The sequence below is a fragment of the Delphinapterus leucas genome, chromosome 13, assembly GCF_059928025.1.
Source record: "Delphinapterus leucas isolate spDelLeu-1000000601 "Yukka" chromosome 13, BTC_Dleu_Yukka2, whole genome shotgun sequence".
NCBI classification, from domain to species: Eukaryota; Metazoa; Chordata; class Mammalia; order Artiodactyla; family Monodontidae; genus Delphinapterus; species Delphinapterus leucas.
In genome coordinates this window covers 72,647,981-72,667,205 of record NC_143141.1, presented here as the reverse complement: position 1 = coordinate 72,667,205, position 19,225 = coordinate 72,647,981, and the positions used below count along the sequence as shown (strand labels likewise).

The following is a 19,225-nucleotide window of genomic DNA, read 5'->3' as shown; positions in this document are numbered from 1 at the left end:
TGCAGCACATAGGCTCTCTAGTTGTGGCACGTGAGCTCAGTAGTTGTGGTGTGCGGGCTTAGTTGGGATCTTATTTCCCTGACCAGGGATCGAGCCCAGGCCACTGCTGCATTGGAAGGCAGATCCTTTACCACTGGGCCACCAGGGAAGTCCCTCTTTATCTTTTTACATGTGGCTGTTAGAAAATGTTAAATAATCTCCAATGGCATATGTATATATGGCTCACATTTGTGTATTGCATTCCTTCTCTCTATCTCTCTGTCTCTTGGGCAGCACTGGTCTAGAATGGTGGGAGAGGAGGGCGAGAGTGCTCAGAGAGGGATCAGAATAGCTGGAGGGGGTCTGGAAGTGGATGGCCTTTTCACCGCTGGCCACGAGGATGGTGTAGGTGTTCAGTGACGCCAGTCAGCCACAGGGAGCAGGGGATACAGGGGGCTTCTCATCATCTCCCTTTAATTTATGCTACTTGGGAGTTATGCTCTGATGGCATTTGACCTGTGGCAGGGATAAACTTGTGGCTCTCCTTTGGAAGGAGTGTAGCATGGTGGTCAAATCTATAATAGTCACTTCTTGGAACTGTCCAGATTTGTTTGTTTGTTTTTGTTTTTAACCACATGGAACTATTATGAGTTGAGCATTATTTAAAATAAATGATCCCATGGCAGAGGCTCTCACAATTTTACTGTTTGCGTAATGGAATTTGTTATATTGGATTCTGACCTGTATGTCAGTAGGAGTACTTAGGATCTTGGTCACAGTAGTTTATACCTCAGTTTTTTAGTTTATTCACTAAGAGTAGTGTGTGTGTGTGTGTGTGTGTGTGCGTGTGTATATACCTAAATTGCTTTATATCTCCAGACATTTAAAGTAAACATGATAGCTTTTCCAATCTTACTGACTTTTTTTTTTTTTTTTTTTTTTTTGCGGTACGCGGGACTGTCACTGTTGTGGCCTCTCCCGTGTGGAGCACAGGCTCCGGACGCGCAGGCTCAGCAGCCATGGCTCACGGGCCCAGCCGCTCCGCAGCACGTGGGATCATTCCCGGACCGGGGCACGAACCCGTGTCCCCTGCATCTGCAGGCGGACTCTCAACCACCGCGCCACCAGGGAAGCCCCCAATCTTACTGACTTTTAAAAGGGCCTTTATTACTGTTTTTTTTTTTTTTTAATATAATACAAGCATCAGTAGAAAATTCAAGTTTCCTTTAGCAGCCAGGCCAGTCAAGTGGAAAAGACCTGGTTTTACGGAAACATTATGAAACACAGAGGGAATCCTTTGCCTGCACCTCGCACAGCAGCGTGTGAGGGAGGGCTGGAATGGTGCCGCTTACTTGCATTTGTGAAGCCACTTGTTTGTTCTGAGTCTTGGGTGCCCCATTTTCGGTGGTATTTAGTTGTAGGGAGCACCCCTTGCACAATTTCCTCAGCGTGAGGAGAACCTACGAGTCTCTCCAAAGGACCAACTGAGTCTACTTTTTAAAGCCTTCTCTCCACGTAGTAAAAGGAAAAAGATGAAGAATCTTGTATTTGATGTGTTCTGAAAGAAAGCCCCCTCATACTTTTTTAGGACTTTTGGGAAATGTACATATAACCCAACCCTGCCTCCCCCGAAGAGTTTCCTAGTTTTTCAGTTATTTTTAATGAAATTATGCAAACATTAACTTTTTCACTGTAAAAACTGTGGAAATAGTGTTGATTAGATCAGGAGGCACCTAAGCCAAACAGAGTTCTTGCTTGGGATTTTGGAGTTAGTTCTGAGAGTGCGATTGGTCTTGTTATGGGTAGCTGGTCTGTAACATGTAACTCTAGGACCATTTTTTTCTCATATTATTTAGTCAGAAGAATCAGAAAGTGGTAAATAGAAAGTAAGATGAAGCACAGAGAGAGCAGAGATAAGAGACAGAGAGAAAATTCTGGGGGCATTAGAGTCCTTTGAACTGAGGCTGGGCTGCTTCTTTTTTTTTTAACATCTTTATTGGAGTATAATTGCTTTACACTGGTGTGTTAGTTTCTGCTGTATAACAAAGTGAATCAGCTGTATGTATACATACATCCCCACATCTCCTCCCTCTTGCTTCTCCCTCCCACCCTCCCTATCCCACCCCTCTAGGTGTGGGCTGCTTTTTTAATCTTAGATTCCCTGAGATACCGCATATCTTTTAAATAAATTCTCTTTTATTTGCTCAAGTTAGTTTGAATTAGAATTCTGTCACCTGAAACTAAGAGTCTTAACTTAGTTACCTCCGCATCCTGTAAATATCTCTCTCCAAACATCATACTGTAATATTTTGTTTGTCTAATCAAGATAGACAGACTGTATTTTGTTGGTCTTAAGATCTCCATTACCCAGCCTGGGACTTGGCATGGTAGGTGCTCAATAAATGTTTGTTGAATAAATGAATGAGTGCATGAATTGTGAGCATCTCATTATATACACTTTTAATTTTACTTTTCAAATCCCTTAAAATTTCTTTGAGTGGGTAATATGTTCATAGTGTTCAAAAATCAAAATGTATTAAAAGATATATAGTGAAAAGTCCCCCTCCCATCATTGCCTTGTGTCCATCCAAATCAAACCACCTTCCTTTGCTTCTCCCACCTCAGATAAGCACTGGTGTAGCTTTTACCTATTGTAGTTTTTCAGAGTTTCTTTATGCACATATAAGCAAATGGTAACATATAGTACATACTTTTTATGCAAATGGTAACATATATACTCTGTTTTGCACCTTACTTTTGACTTAATATAGCTCAGAGATTTTTTTCCATATAAGCATTCCTTTAAAAAAATAATTGTATATTATTACACTGAATAATTGAACCATAATTTATTTAATTTGAATTCTGTTGTTGGGCATTAAAGTTGTTTTGAATCTTTCGCTGTTACAAGTAAGACTGGAATAAATAATCTTGTACATGTCACTTTGCAGGTGTTCCAGTATGTCTGTAAGATAAATAACTAGAAGTGGAATTGCTGGATCAAAGATTATGTGTGTTTATAATTTTATCACCAGAATGCCCTCATAATGTTTATACCAGTTTATTAACCCAGCAGCAATATATGAGAGTGGTTGTTTCTCCACAGCAGTGCCAATCATAAATCAAACATATTTGCAGGTTTCTGTCAGGTTCCACTTTGCATAATGACTGGGTAGCTCCTATTAGACTAATCCATCCACAGATATAAAGCCATGTGCCTCAGGGCACTGGAGAGTGATCAAAAGCAGCAGATACTAGATGGGGGTTGATACTTAGAAGGGAAAGCAGAGCTTATGGGACAAAATCCAAATGTTTAACATGCGTGAAAGAAAGCAGGAAAATATTTGATTAAATAATGCCCAGATATTTCCAAATACGGTGGAAGACATACATTTACAGATTCAAGAATCTCAGCAAACCCCAACCAAGACAAATGCAAGGAAAAAACAAGGCACATCATAGTCAAAATACCGAAAACCAAACATAAGGAGAAAATTTTAAGTGACCACAGAAAGTAACACTTTATATGTAGGTGAAAATTATTTGTGTCACCACTAACTGTTCACCAAAAACAGTGGAGGTGAGAAGACAGTGCAGTGATATCTTTAAAATGCTGATAGATTTCTGCCAATCTGTTTGGTGGAAAATGATGTTCAGTTTAGTTTTAATTTGTATATTTTTTGATATGAATGAGGTTTAGAATATTTTCATATGTTTAAAGAGTTATTTGTATTTCTTTTCTGTTTATCCTTTCCTGTTATTCTCTTGGGCTTTAAATCTCTTTTTCATTAAGAGCATTAGCTCTTTGTGATGGAGTTGAAAATATACTTTCCTCAGTTTGTCTTTTAACATTGCTGATGGTGTTTTTTTGCCATCCAGAAAATTTTTCTATTCAGGTAGTCAAGTTTATCTATCTTTTCCTTTGTGGCTTTTGAATTAGAAAGTCATTCTCCACTGCAAGGTTTTATAAAGACATTCGTCAATGTTTGCTTCTTTACAGTTTTAGTTTTTACACTGAAATTCTTAATCCACTTGGACTTTTTCCTTATATATGATGTGAAATATGGATCTAAGTTTTGTTTATTCCTTTATGGCTCCAGTTGTCCCACAGTATCAATCATGCACTGAATCTTTTTGGGCTTATTTCTGGACTTACTTCCTGTTCCATTAGTCTGTCTGTTGATTTAACACCAGTACTATGCTGCTGTAATTACTGTGTGTTTATATGATGCTCTGTTATCTGGGGTAACTAGCCTCTTCTCATTGCTTTTCTTCTTCACAGTTTTCCTGGCTGGTATTAATTGTCTATTTTTCCACATGGTCTTTTGACCCGGCTTTTTAAAGTTCCCTCAAGTCATGAGCCCCAAAGCCTGAACAGGCCAGGTCTTCTTGAAAATGCTCTCAGAGCACTCTGCCCTTTCATGGATAGTATTTTTCACAGGTTGTAATTTATAGGAGTGTTATTTTGGATTAACGTCTGACTCACTCACTAGACCGTAAGCTCCAGGAGGGAGGGCAGGGATCGTGTCTCTTTTACTCACTATATTTGCAGTGCCTCGTATAGGGCCTGGCAGATTTTAGGCTCTTAATCTACAGTAGTGAATGGATGAATACATTTTAAGTCTTAAGGTTGAGTTCTGACTCTTTATTACTCTCTCAATGACTGCAGGCAGGTTTCTTGACTAAGCCTCAGTTTTCTCATTTCTAAAATAGGTATAAATGAATTATATCTGCTGAACAGGGTTTGGGAATAATTAAATGATATTTATCTTAGAAAACATTTTTGTGAAGTGTGAGATGTTCTAATCAGACTAACTTTGGCTTTCCTTCTCACATGTGGTAGATAATTATGTGTTTAACAAGGAGCATCCTCCAGATTTAGGCTATTGGTTGTCAGAGTCTATTTAAAGAATCATCCCTACCAGGCTGTCCAGCTAAAGTTATAGCCACTGTTGAGTATTTCTTAGCTTTTAGCTACCTAAGCAGTGAGAGCAGTCAGTTTCAGATGACAGCTTGCTTGTTGACAGCGAACAGTCTCTAAGAAAGGAAATAAAATTTCCCTTTGCAGAGCAACCTGGGTTTGGAATCCATTCTGCACAAGATGTCTACCTGTCACTTCTGAAAGGAAAAGAGAACTATGCCACAGCTGCTATTACCAGAAGAAAAGCTGAGACTTAATAAATTGCCAAAACTCCATGTTGTTATTTTAAGTTACTTGCCAAGGTACTATAACTTGAAAAAGGAACGATGCACATATTTATTGCTAATGCTGGGAAAATTGCCATTAAGGCAGTTGGCAGAACGGCTGACATTTTAACAGTCATAGGTCAGATAATCTTCTACGTCTATCCAAGAGAAGATTTGACCAAGGATTGATAAAAAGAAAATCAAACGATTATGTTGACTTGGCTACATCTAAATGGCTCATTTTCGGCTTACAGGAAAGATTGCTATGGAAGCAATCTTTGACGTTGCAACAGAGTGGCAGTAAATTGCTTGAATAACTGTTGGAACTTCAAATTTAAAAACAAAGGAAGGGTCACTGTCTGAGGGAGAACTCCAGGAGGATTTTTCACTTGAGTTTTGCTCCTCATATGATGTTTATGGCTCAAATTTTACATTAAGGCATGTTTTAAATCACCATTTACTCAGTTTTACAAAAAAAGATTAGCTTATAGGTCACAAGGAAAATCAGTGGCAGAACTGAAAACTGAATTCTAGAACGTTAGTCTCCAACATTTCCAACGCTGTTAGAAACAAGTACTAAGTTTTCTTTATTCTCTCAAAGGCAAAATAAAGAATGTATAGTAGGCTTGAAAGTTGGAGATGATAAAGCACTTTTTATGGTTTCCAGTAGACCAAATTCTTTTCACACTCTTAAGTTTCTTTTATTTTGAATTTAGTTGTGTAAATCAGCCCATTGCTGATAAACACAAATTAATATTAGTCCTGAGATCAGCATTTCTCTTATTACAAATTTAGCTGTATAAATCAGTCTTTTGCCAATAAACATAAATTTATATTAGTTCTAGGATCAACATTTTGAGAAGGGATAAAGTAGGGATTGTCTGAGCATTTTTAAAAGAATGTTGGTCTAAAATAGCCAGTAGAATAAAAATACATTGTACAAACTAAAATAGGGCAAAAGAGCTACAGTGCAGTGCATGGACTAAAATAACTAGCAGTTCAAATGAGTCCAAGTGCTAAATATGTAATTATCTTTCCGACTACCTTATATGTACAAGAGCTGTTTTAATTTTTTAAATCTCACATTTCACTCCTTTTGTTGTTGTTTTCAAAAATACACATTTGTTTGTGTATTTTTCACATCTTTGCTCAATTGTTACCTTGTCAGACTCCTCCGTGAAGGAGCTAAATCCCTACCGTTTGAGACTTTTGGGCAAAGGAGGAACATAATCTGATGAGTGTGTTGAAAAGACCTCTCTGCCTGTGGTGATGGGAATCAACTGCAAGTGAGCAAGGGCAGAAGCAGTTAGGGGTAGTTGCAGTCATCCAGGCTGGAGATAATAATGGCTCAGATCAGGTGGTTGTGGAGGGGGTGAGAAGTGGCTGGACTGAGGATAGAAATTGACAGTGGAGTCAGTAGGATTTGCTGCCATTTGGAATGTGGAAGCAAGAGAAAGATAGGAATCAAGGATGACGCTGAAGTTTGTGGCCTGAGAGACAGAAAGAATGAAATTGCCATTCACTGAAATGAGGCATAAATATCAAAGGAAAAGCACAAAATCAGGATTTTGGTTTTCATCGTGGTAGTTGGATAAATGAAACCCAAATTAGGAAGAGGTCTGGGATGGAGATAAAATAGTTGGGAATCATCAGCATATAAATGGTATTTCAGGTCAAGAACCTGAATGAGCTCACCTGGGGGAGTGTAGATAAAGAAAAGAGGTCTTGGGGTTAAGCGCTGTACACTTCAGCGTTTAGAGGTTGGGGAGACCAGAGGGAGGGCCAGTGGAGAAGCAGAGAAGAGCCAAGAGAGACTGGGATCCTGGAAGTCAAGTAAAGAATGTTCCAGGAAAAAAGTGATCAGCTATGTCGGAATGCGGCTGATAGAACAGTGATAAGATGAGGACTGAGAAATGACCATTGGATTTGGCAGTGGTGTGGTCATTGGTGACCTTGATGAGCTGTTTTGGTAGAGAGGTGTGGAGGAAAGGCTGACTGGGAGAGGGTTCTGGAGAGAATAATAAAAGAGGAAATGTAGACCTCGAATATAGACTAATTCTTTACAGGAGATTATTTTGTAAAGTAGAACAGAGAAATGAGATGGGACCTGAAGAGGGATATGAAATCAAGAAAGACCTTTTTAATGATGTTTGCATGCTGATGGGAGTGAGTGGGTAAACAGGAAAAAATAGAGAATATAGGAGAAGGAATGGAGGCAATTGTTGGGAACGTGTATTCTTTTGTGAGTGTTCCTCCCTCTATAGTACTGTGTGCAGCACTAAAGGAAGACGTTTCTGTTCTTCCCAAACTCCTACTGAGCTAGATGCTCCTCTTATAAGTTCCCATATAACTCTGTTGCTCCTATACTTAACCCTTTCAAAGTATGACTTCTTGCACTTAGGGCCAAAGAATCACACCTCACAGGATATGTTAGTCCCCTAGGAGCTTAACATTACGCTAAAACCACATCTTTCTAGCCATTTTGGACTATAACAGAAGGTAAGAATTTTATTAGGATCTTTCACAAACCTCCTCCCATCCACGATGACGAGCTGTTTATAGATCCTTAAGTGGCTCTTAACTATTCTCTCAAGTGTTGAGTTGCAAGTAGCCTGCACGATTGGGGTTCCGTACTATGTCAAGAATGATTCTGAGGTTTCTGGTCTGAGAGACTGAAAGAATGGAATTACCATTTACTGAAATGAGGAACAAATATCAAAGGAAGAGCACAGCCGCTCAGCTCTCAGGAGTATCGCTGTTTCTCACCGTTGGCATTCCTGGTGACCCAGTGACTGCTGGGACCTCAGCTTTGATTCTGTCCATTTGGTTCTCTCTTTTCTGCCTTTTTTGTCATGGGGTTAGGCTTGTGGTGATGAAGAAGTGCTCTGTCCTTAGCCAGAGGTTGATGTAAGTTAAAAGATGTTGTAAGCAGTAAAACAACACACAACTATGCAGATTGTACTTAGCATTTTTATCTTTTGAGCTCAAGGTTTATATTTCTGTTTGCATTTTCAAGGTTTTAGGTCAGAGTTTTAAAATTAGGGCCAGGACCTTGAAGCCAGTTGCTTGGGTGTTTGTAGAGAGGAGTGGTGGCTCTTGTGGAATCTTCTGTAAGAGGTGTGCATGCCTCCTTATGTGCGTTCGTCCACCCATCCATAAAAACTATTTGTAAATGCCTGCTATGTTTAAAGATGCGTTAGGGAGTTTAGGGTGCTCATTTTTTTAAGGGGGGTAGACAGTGGAGATTCAGAGAGCTGTCTAGTGGTCATAATATGAAAAAGGTGGAGACCCACTCTTTAGAGTAGCTCTAGATCATCCCCAGAGTTCTTTATTCAAACAGAATTTCGTAATGAAACCCAAGATGTCAAAATCCCAAGCTGCACTGCAGGCTTGCTGTCAGAGAGGCTGGAAGACCCAGGACCCCACCAGCTCAGCACCCCTCTTTGTTGCCTTTGCAGAGGTTTCTTAGAACCCCTAGGTGTCTGCATAGCCCAGTTGGAAAAACCCCTCCTCTAGACTATGCCAAAGTTTTTTAAAAAAATGTGATTCCTTAGCCTTTCCCATCATAAAAAAGAAAAAGTATTGTTATGATTTCCCATCATCATAAATTGAGAGGGAAACTTTTTTCTTTTACATGAGTTTTCTCTCTTAGAAAAAAATAGAAGCTATTTTTTAAGCTTAGTTAAATGTTTTAAATCACCAAACCTCTGCACGTCTTTCCTATAGAGACTAGTGCATGGAAAGAATTACTGAAAAATTTTAGTTGATGATCATAATATTAGCAGATTGTCAAGTGATTGGAGTCTTATTTGGGGTACCCACTGATGTACTGCTTCATATGCGTGGGTCGAAGTTTGACCTTTGTTTTTACTTCCAGACATACTATAAAGGATGGTGATTTATGTCATTAGCTTATGGGTTATAAATATTAGTGAAGTGGTCTGAATGCTTTAGTAAAGTCAGATGAATCGAATGGGCAGGTCTGTGCCTATTGTTTGGATTAAAAAAAATCACACATTCATATATTCTTTTCATCCTTTTAAAAAACAAAAAGGTAATACTACTGCATTATAATTCTATTGCACATTTAAAATGCAGATTTAAAAAATTCTAATTGTGCTTTTTAGTAACTAATAATTTAATAGTGCTTTTTGATCCTCCCCTACTTTTTCAACCTTCTTTTCTTGCTTGATGTTAGGAAACCCAAATTGAAGATACCTGCAGTTCAAACAGGTTGAACTTGTGGCCTTGGCTGTAATTGTCACTTCACAATCTATTTTTTATTTTAATCTTATTATTAAACCTTTTTGTTCCCTGCAGACTGGTGAATTTTCAGCTCGTTTCCTTTTGAAGTTGCCAGTGGATTTCAGCAATATTCCCACATACCTGCTCAAGGTAAAAGCGTATGATTATCAGTGTGAGAATGTAAATGAGCTTTTTAAGTCATTATTTAACTCTGAATGTGTGCGTGGTTTGCCAGCATTTTGTTCAGATGATGAATTCTATTAAAAAATATATTACCTGAAGATCCACTGAGTTACTGTTACCTAAAAGCTAAAATAGTAGCCCTAAAAGTCATTTCAAAATGGATTTTTCCTTATAAGACAAAATTAGTAAAAGCAAATTAAACATTGGAAAAACACCTGCCTTTGGTTAATAATCTTTTGGGGATGAAAGACTCTCTTAGAAATTATCTTAACATGCATTCTGTCTTTAAGTAGGATTGCGTATTAACTATGCTGTACTAAAGGATGTTTCATTTTCTTTATTTATGTCGCAGTTGATCCCGGGTACCTTGAAAGTTGGACTGTCCTGGAGAGACCTAGAATTGAGTTAGGCCAGTGTATATGGCATTCTTTAAAATATGACGCAGGCAACTTGTGGCTTGGGTGCAGCTACTTTGGGAAGGGGTCTGCAAAATGCTTTGTAGAGGAAATCCAGATCCACACTAGGCTGCGGTTAGTGTGAAAAAAGCCTAAATGGACCAGGGAACCAGCAAGTTCTGAATAGGAAGCCTTAAGACAAAGGCCTAAGTTTATCATAGATGTAGATTTGGGTCGTGATTTAAGGTGTCGCCTCAGCCATCTTCCGCCTATGGTGATATAGCTTTGCTCTAATGTAAGAAAAATTTCTGCCTTCCAAATTTGATGTTGTTCAGAGAGTTAATGGCATTTATTACAGTGTAGTGAGAAGATTAAAATCCGTGTGCAAGTGTTCCTGCATATTATAGTAGTCATAAATAACATTAGATCTTAATCTTGATAATGACTGGAAATACAGTATAGTCTGGAATATAAACTGTAGACCATAGGAAAGATTAGGGAACACTTTTTTTTTTTTAAACATTCTATCCAAGGGACTTATTAGTTTCTTTTCCCCTAAGTAGAACATGGGATTTTTGTGCCTCATTAAACTTTCATTTTTAGTTTCTAGTTGACTGTTTTCCCACTGTGTATCCAAGAGTTGTGACCTGTGATTACCAAGCATAATTAATTTGGTTTTAGCAATTACTTTGCTCTATTAGCATAGCAAGCCAGTCTCTTTGGAAACTCTTAGATCACAGACTCATTGACCTCTATATGTCCAGGTAAAACTCTATTTCTGCTCATTTAAAACAAAATTCAGTAGTATATGAGAGTATATTATTCATATAATCACTTTAATCCATAATTTACAGTTATAGTTCCTTTGTTTTGATCTGTTGGGCCTTTTCAGTTTGAATGGCTGTCCTGTTTGTTTGAACTTAGTGTTGTCTCTGCTCATGTTCTTGAAGGTCAAAGGAAAAAACATACTTCTTGGATCATAATCTATGTATTTTTTCCTCTTCAAAACCAAATTTCCATATTTTCTATTCTAAGACTTCTAACTTGATTTCTATTCTAACTTCTAACTGTTTTGCCCTAACTTTCCTTGCCAGTCAGATAGGAAAAAGGTGGAACCTATTTGGCAGAATTGGGAACCTCTTTGGCAGAATTGGAAAGCATTTTTCCCTTCCCAAAGTACAATGAAGTGATTTTTCTACTATAGATTAAATGCCTACCTTGCAGCACTAATGTCTTTCTGGATCTTTAGTTCCTGCAGAGAGTAAAAAATACAACAAGGATAAAAAAAGAGAAACTCTTATATAACACAAAACAACGGCAAAAAAATACCTACCTGCATACCAGAAGTAATCCAGAATACCTACTGAGGGTGTTAAGATCTAAGTTCCTAAAGTTGTTGTATCATAATCTTGGGACATTTGGCTATATGCTTAAAACTAAGTTTGCATTAGGAACTGTTCTACATGTTATTTGCATTTGGATGCTCCTGATCTAATTACCTGCCTGCTGTCTGATAGTCTAAGTCCAAAAGTAACTTCGTCAAATTCCTAGGGTTAGGATACTCTTCACAACATCAATGTAGTTTTGCCTCACCATCTCAAAGAAATGAAAGGTAAAGTAGAACTTTTAAGTATTGAGATATCATGGAGTTTGACTACATATCCTACCAATTTGCGACCGTGAAATTTTATCACCCTATGATGAAGCCATCATTCACTCATAAGTTTATATTTCCAAGTGTACATGTTTTATCCACCAATGAAATTTGTTGATGTTAGAATGAAAAATCCATTAAGTATTCAGTGATATGATTTTGCCTTATACTATACTCCAAGCATATATGGTTCTTTTTTTTTTTTGGCTGCGCTGGGTCTTTGTTGCTGCGTGTGGGCTTTCTCTAGTTGTGGTGAGTGGGGACTGCTCTTCATTGTAGTGCATGGGCTTCTTGTTTCGGTGGCTTCTCCTGTTGCGGAGCACGGGCTCTAGACGTGATGGCTTCAATAGTTGTGGCACGTGGGCTCACGAGTTGTGGCTCGCGGGCTCTAGAGCACAGGCTCAGTAGTTGTGGCACACAGGCTTAGTTGCTTCGCAGCATGTGGGATCTTCCCGGACCAGGGCTCGAACCCGTGTCCCCTGCATTGGCAGGCAGATTCTTAACCACTGTGCCACCACGGAAGTCCACGTATATGGTTGTTACATGGGATAGAATGAATTTATTCTGAAAATGAGTCCTGACTTTAGTGTCTGAGTTTTATTTTTAGTTGTGGTAAGTCAAAGGGTTAGATAAATCATTGACATAAAAACTCAGTCAGTAAAAAAAAAACAAAAAACTTCTGTATTAATTAGGATTCTTTATTTCTGGGTGATAGGACTGCAGCTCAAACTAGTATAAATGAAATGGGAAATGTGGTACAAATCCTCTGCTTCCATAGTCCATGTAGCAGGCAATAAATTACAGGTAGGCATAGACTGACTTTCCCATGTCTGTCCTACTTGGGCCCAGGGGTGCACCCCTGAACTTCTCAACTGAAGAGAATACGCTCCATCCATGTTGTTGCAAATGGCAAAATTTCATTCTTTTTTATGACTGAGTAATATTCCATTGTATATAAGTACATCTTATTTATCCATTCATCTGTTGATGGACATTTAGGTTGCTTCCATATCTTGGGTATTATAACTAGTGCTGCTATGAGCATGGGGGTGCATGTATCTTTTTGAATTAGTGTTTTTGTTTTCTTTGCATAAATACCCAGGAGTGGAATTGCTGGATCATGTGGTAGTTCTATTTTTAGTTGTCTGAGCCACCTCCATACTGTTTTCCACAGTGGCTGCACCAATTTACATTCCCACCAACAGTGTACCAGGGTTCCCTTTCCTCTGCAGCTTTGCCAACATTTGTTGTTTGTGACCTTTTTGATGATAGCCATTCTGACAGGTGTGAGGTAATATCTCATTGTGGTTTTGATTTGCATTTCTCTGATGATTATTGATGTTGAACATATTTTCACGTGCCTGTTGGCCAAAGGTATGTTTTGTTTTGTTTTGTTTTTTGGAAAATGTTTATTTTAATTCTGCCCATTTTAAAATCGGTTGTTTATTTATTTATTTTTTTAAAAAAAATTTTCATTGAAGTATAGTTGATTTACAATATTGTGTGTACAGCAAAGTGATTCAGTTATACATACATATATTCTTCTTCAGATTCTTTTCCATTGTAGGTTATTATAAGATACTGAATATAGTTTCCTTTACTATACAGTAGGTCCTTATTGTTTATCTATTTTATGTATAGTAATGTGTATCTGTTAATCCCAAACTCCTAATTTATTCCCGCCCCACCCCCATTCCCCTTTGGTAACCATAAGTTTGTTTTCTATGTCTGTGAGTCTATATCTCTTTTGTAAATAAGTTCATTTTTATCATTTTTTTTAGATTCCACATATAAGTGATATCATATGATATTTGTCTTTGTCTGACTTACTTCATTTAGTATGATAATCTCTAGGTCCATCCATGTTGCTGCAGATGGCATTATTTCATTCTTTTTTATAGCTGAGTAATTTCGAATTAGAGTTTTCATCTTTTCCAGATACATGCCCAGCAGTGGGATTGCTGAATCATATGGTAACTCTACTTTTAATTTTTTAAGGGACCTCCGTAATGTTCTCCACAGTGGCTGCACCAATTTACATTCCCACCAACAGTGTAGGCAGGTTCTTTTTTCTCCACACCCTCTCCAGTGTTTATTTTTTGTAGACTTTTTGATGATGGCCATTCTGACTGGTGTGAGGTGATACCTCATTGTAGTTTTGATTTATTTCTCTAATAGTTAACAATGTTGAGCATCTTTTCATGTGCCTATTGGCCATCTGTATGTCTTCTTTGGAGAAATGTCTATTTAGGTCTTCTGCCCACTTCTTGATTGGGTTGGTTTTTTTTTGATATTGAGCTGTATGAGCTGTTTGTATGGGTTGTTTATTTTTTTGACAGTGAATTGTATGAGCTATTTATATATTTTGGATAGTAACTCCTTATTGGTCATATCATTTGCAAATATTTTTTCCCATTTGGTAGGTTGCCTTTTCATTTTGTCGATGATTTCCTTTGCTGTGCAAAAGCTTTTAAGTTTAATTAGGTCCTGTTTGTTTATTTTTCCTTTTGTTTTCTCTGCCTTAGGAGACAGATCTGAAAAATATTGCTGTGATTTATGTAAAAGAGTGTCCTGCCTATGTTTTCTTCTAGGAGTTTTATGGTTTCAGAACTTACATTCAGATCTTTAATGCATTTTGAGCTTATTTTTGTATATGGTGTGAGAAAATGTTCATATTTCATTCTTTTACATGTAGCTGTCCAGTTTTCCCAGCACTGCTTATTGAAGAGATTGTCTTTTCTCCATTGTATATTCTTGCCTCCTTTGTCATAGATTATTTGACCATAGGTGTGTGGGTTTATTTCTGGGCTCTCTATTCTGTTCCATTGATCTATGCATCTGTTTTTGTGCCAGTACCATACTGTTTTGATTGCAGTAGCTTTGTGGCATAGTCTGAAGTCGGGGCATGTAATACCTCCAGCTTTGTTCTTCTTTCTCAAAATTCTTTTGGCTATTAGGGGTCTTTTGTGTTTCCATATGAATTTTAGAATTATTTGTTCTACTTCAGTGAAAAAATGCCATTGATATTTTGATAGGGGTTGTATTGAATCTGTAGCTTACCTTGTGTTGTGTGCTTATTTTAACAATATTAATTCTTCCAATCTGTGAACACGTTATATCTTTCCATCTGTTGTGTCATCTTCAGTTTCTTTCATCAGTGTCTTATAGTTTTCTGAATACAGGTCTTTTACTTCCTTAGGTAAGTTTATACCTAGCTATTTTATTTTATTTTTTTGGATGTGATTGTAAATGGGATTGTTTCCTTAATTTCACTTTCTAATAGTTCTTTGTTAATGTATAGAGATGCAACAGATTTCTGTATATGAGTTTTGTATCCTGTAACTTTACTGAATTTATTGATGAGCTCTAGTAGTTTTTTGGTGGCATCTTTAGGATTTTCTATGTATAGTATCATGTCATCTGCAAACAGTGACAGTTTTACTTCTTCCTTTCCAACTTGGATTCCTTTTATTTCTTTTTCTTGTCTGATTGCTATGGCTGGGACTTCCAGTACAATGTTGAATAAAAGTGGTGAGAGTGGGGCGCTATCATTCTTTCATATAGTAGGGGAAAATAGGTAATAGCGTGACTGTTGAAAAAGTGTGTGTATGACAGTCACAAAATGTGACTTGTCATCAAAGATTGAGTATTAGTAAATTTGCAGTTTTAAAATTCCTCACTCTCCTCACCTTTCCTTAAGAACTGGGGAGGATTTTGCATTCTCTGCAGCCGGAAGAAGAGAATTAGGCTGATTAATCTCCCTGGATTTTTTTTTTAATGAATTCTTGCATTGTTCTTTATTATTTGGAATTATTTGAAAGTCCATTTATTTTTACATATTTTCTAGGAAGGAAACTGATAACTTCCCCCAAATATTCTCTTTTTTAAAATATAGCAAGCTTGTTAGAGTGATATGTGTTGATTATAGTTTTTTCTCAGCAAGCATAAGGTAGCAAACATTAACAAGCCCGCTGATCCTGATAAATGAATATAAATTCAAAGACTATTCATTACAAAATTTTTTCTCTAAACCACACATTTTAAAAGATGCTTCAGAATTTGATACCTTTTAGAGGCAAGAATATACAATGGAGAAGAGACAGTCTCTTCAATAAATGGTGCTGGGAAAACTGGACAGCTACATGTAAAAGAATGAAATTAGAACACTCCTTAACACCATACACAAAAATAAGCTCAAAATAGATTAAAGACCTAAGTGTAAGGCCAGACACTATAAAATTCTTAGAGGAAAACATAGGCAGAACACTCTGTGACATAAATCACAGCAAGATCCTTTTTGACCCACCTCCTAGAGAAATGGAAATAAAAACAAAAATAAACAAATGGGACCTAATGAAACTTAAAAGCTTTTGCACAGCAAAGGAAACCATAAACAAGATGAAAAGACAACCCTCAGAAAGGGAGAAAATATTTGCAAATGAAGCAACTGACAAAGGATTAATCTCCAAAATTTATAAGCAGCTCATGCAGCTCAATATCAAAAAAACAAACAACCCAATCCAAAAACGGGCAGAAGACCTAAATAGACATTTCTCCAAAGAAGATATACAGATTGCCAACAAACACATGAAAGGAAGCTCAACATCATTAATCATTATAGAAATGCAAATCAAAACTGCAATGATGTATCACCTCACACCAGTCAGAAGGGCCATCATCAAAAAATCTACAAACACTAAATGCTGGAGAGGGTGTGGAGAAAAGGGAGCCCTCTTGCACTGTTGGTGGAAATGTAAAATGATACAGCCACTATGGAGAACATTATGGAGGTTCCTTAAAAAACTAAAAATAGCACTACCATACGACCCAGCAATCCCACAACTGGACATGTACCCTGAGAAAACGATAATTCAAAAGGAGTCGTGTACCACAATGTTCACTGCAGAACTATTTACAATAGCCAGTACATAGAAGCAACCTAAGTGTCCATCGACAGATGAAGGGATAAAGAAGATGTGGCACAATGCAATATTACTCAGCCATAAAAAGAAACGAAACTGAGTTATTTGTAGGGAGGTGGATGGACCTAGAGTCTGTCATACAGAGTGAAGTAAGTCAGAAAGCGAAAAACAAATACCATATGCTAACACATATATATGGAATCTAAAAAAAATGGTTCTGAAGAACCTAAGGGCAGGACAGGAATAAAGACACAGACGAAGAGAATGGACTTGAGGACACGGGGAGTGGGAAGGGCAAGCTGGGACGAAGTGAGAGAGTGGCATGGACATATGTACATTACCAGCTGTAAAATAGATAGCTAGTGGGAAGCAGCTGCGTAGCATTGGGAGATCAGCTCGGTGCTTTGTGACCACCTAGAGGGGTGGGATGGGGGGGAGGGTGGGAGGGAGACACAAGGGGGAGGAGATATTGGGATATATACATATATATATATATATATATGTGTATAGCTGATTCACTTTGTGATAAAGCAGAAACTAACACACCATTGTAAAGCAGTTATACTCCAATAAAGATGTTAAAAAGAAAAAACCAAGAATTTGATACCTTTTAGTTTAGGGAATTTTTTGGATCCAATAAAGTCACACTTAATAAGCAGCTTTTAGCAATAAAGACTGCTTTAACTCACTCTTGTGAAATCTGGTTTTAAACAAAACAGTTGTCTGGTGCTTGAAAGACCATAAAGAATTCACAGGAAACCCTCATCTTATCTGAAAGGAAATAGTTTCTGTCTAATCAAATAGGAGTAGGCATACTTTTATAAAAGTAGGAATATGTACCTGGAAGAACGTGCCATAAAAGTAGAGTGCTTTTAATTCCAGTAATAATTCTACTTTATCATTGCTAAAATTGAGCCAAAATCTGCATTTGAGACGTAATCACACGATAGTAAAATTTTAGGCTTGTAGGCCATGTGGTCTCCATCACAACTACTTAACTTTGCTGTCACAGCATGAAAGCAGCTACGGACAATATCCAAATCAATGATTGTGTCTGAATCCCAGTAAAACTTTGTTTAAAAAAATAGACATTGGACTGGCTTTGGACTGCAGGCAATTGTTTGCTGGTCCCTTTCCTAAATTATGGGATGGAGGGTGGGGGAAATTCTTCACAAAGGCACCTGGGGCATCATAGAAAGATGAGAAAAAGGATTTGGTTCAGTGAGTTTAAGTGGATTTTAATACCATGGTCTCTTTGTTTTTATTTTACTAGCCCCTTCAGCTTGGTTGAAGTCTCCCTCCCTCTTTTCTTCCCTCCTCTCTTCCTTTCCTTCCTTGTTTTCTTCCTTCCTTTATTCCATCTTCTCTCTTATTTTTAAATAATCTGTTAGCAGCATACAGTTTACTAAATTTTCTTCCAAGTCTTAGTTTCCCTAACTGTTAAAATGTGGTTAGGCTATAGCACAACACATTGGATTGTTGGGACTATCAATGAGATGATGAATATTATGGTACTTAATACATTTCTGAGCTTGGAGTAAATGCAGAAAAGAAATGGTTTTGATTTTATTTAGTCATTAATTTATATTTCAAAGTATTGAATTTATTGTGGTCTAGGAAGAAAGTAAGCATTTCATTGAAATTAAGATAGAGTAATGTTTACTACTTCTTTTTTCTTCTGTCCTGTTTTTCCCCCATCTAGAATTCAAAACCCAAATTTTCACTTGCCCCAAATTTTCAGATATAATTTATGGTAATTCTGACAGTAGTATTTTTCCCTACTGAAAATGAAGAATAGTCACAGGCAGCTTCTGTGAACTTCCTCCTTTCAGTTTTCTTTTATTGTTTTCTTTTGCTTTTATTTTTTTATGGTGTACTTGTGTTTTTATCTTCTAAATTATAATTTTAGAATGGAGCTGTGTCTCAAATCACTGTCAGTTGACCTGCTTTGCTACCCTGTCCCCATATATCTTGATAGTTCTTCAAGTACAGTGTATTCTGTTACATACAATGCTTTAGTAACGTGGATTAGTTCACACACAACTGATAAATAGTGGAAGTATGTCAGTATAAGGCAGAAGTTGCCATGGTTTAGTTAATAGTTTGACCACTGAATAACAGCAGCTGAATGCAAGTACACTAATGCAGATGAACTAACAAGCTGTGGAGGGTTTTTGTATGGCACACAATGTCCATTCACTCCATTCCTTTCACGTGGCTCAGTTTTGCTGTACACTCTGTATTTAAGTATTTGTCGCATGATTTCTCCCCATCTTTGTGGAAAAGAAACAAACACAAGGCAATAAGCCAGAGCTTTCCCTCTCTGGCATCATTACATTTTGTCCAAAACCTGCTTCTCCGCTGTAACTTCTAATGATGATGTCCCTCTACTCTTTCCCATAACTCAGCAGTTTCAACCTTTCCTTGTAGCCCCTTTCATTAAGTTATCTTCAGCTCTTTTAAAGTCCTATATTTAGTATAATAATTCTTTGTTTGTTACGAATATAGCATGTCATTTTAAGTATATTAGAGTTTTATTGGATTTACTTTGGTTTTTGTTAATGCTGTGGTTACAAAGTTGTACAAGTGACTAACTGTAAAGTAAGGTCTAGCCTTGCCATATTTTTCTCATAAGCCTCTTATTCTTAATGTGTAGTTTA

At 37.3% G+C, this 19,225-nt stretch overlaps 1 protein-coding gene across 9 annotated transcripts in view; it reads left to right on the top strand.

The window, feature by feature from the left end:
• The window catches only part of BABAM2 (BRISC and BRCA1 A complex member 2), a 462,266-nt gene that overhangs the window by 168,150 nt on the left and 274,891 nt on the right, over window positions 1–19,225 (top strand). For all 9 annotated transcript variants that reach the window (XM_022574181.2, XM_089923326.1, XM_089923328.1 and 6 more), the window contains one exon: window positions 9,487–9,561. In XM_022574181.2, the coding sequence (XP_022429889.1) occupies window positions 9,487–9,561 (75 nt within the window). The remainder of the gene's footprint in view (window positions 1–9,486; window positions 9,562–19,225) is intronic.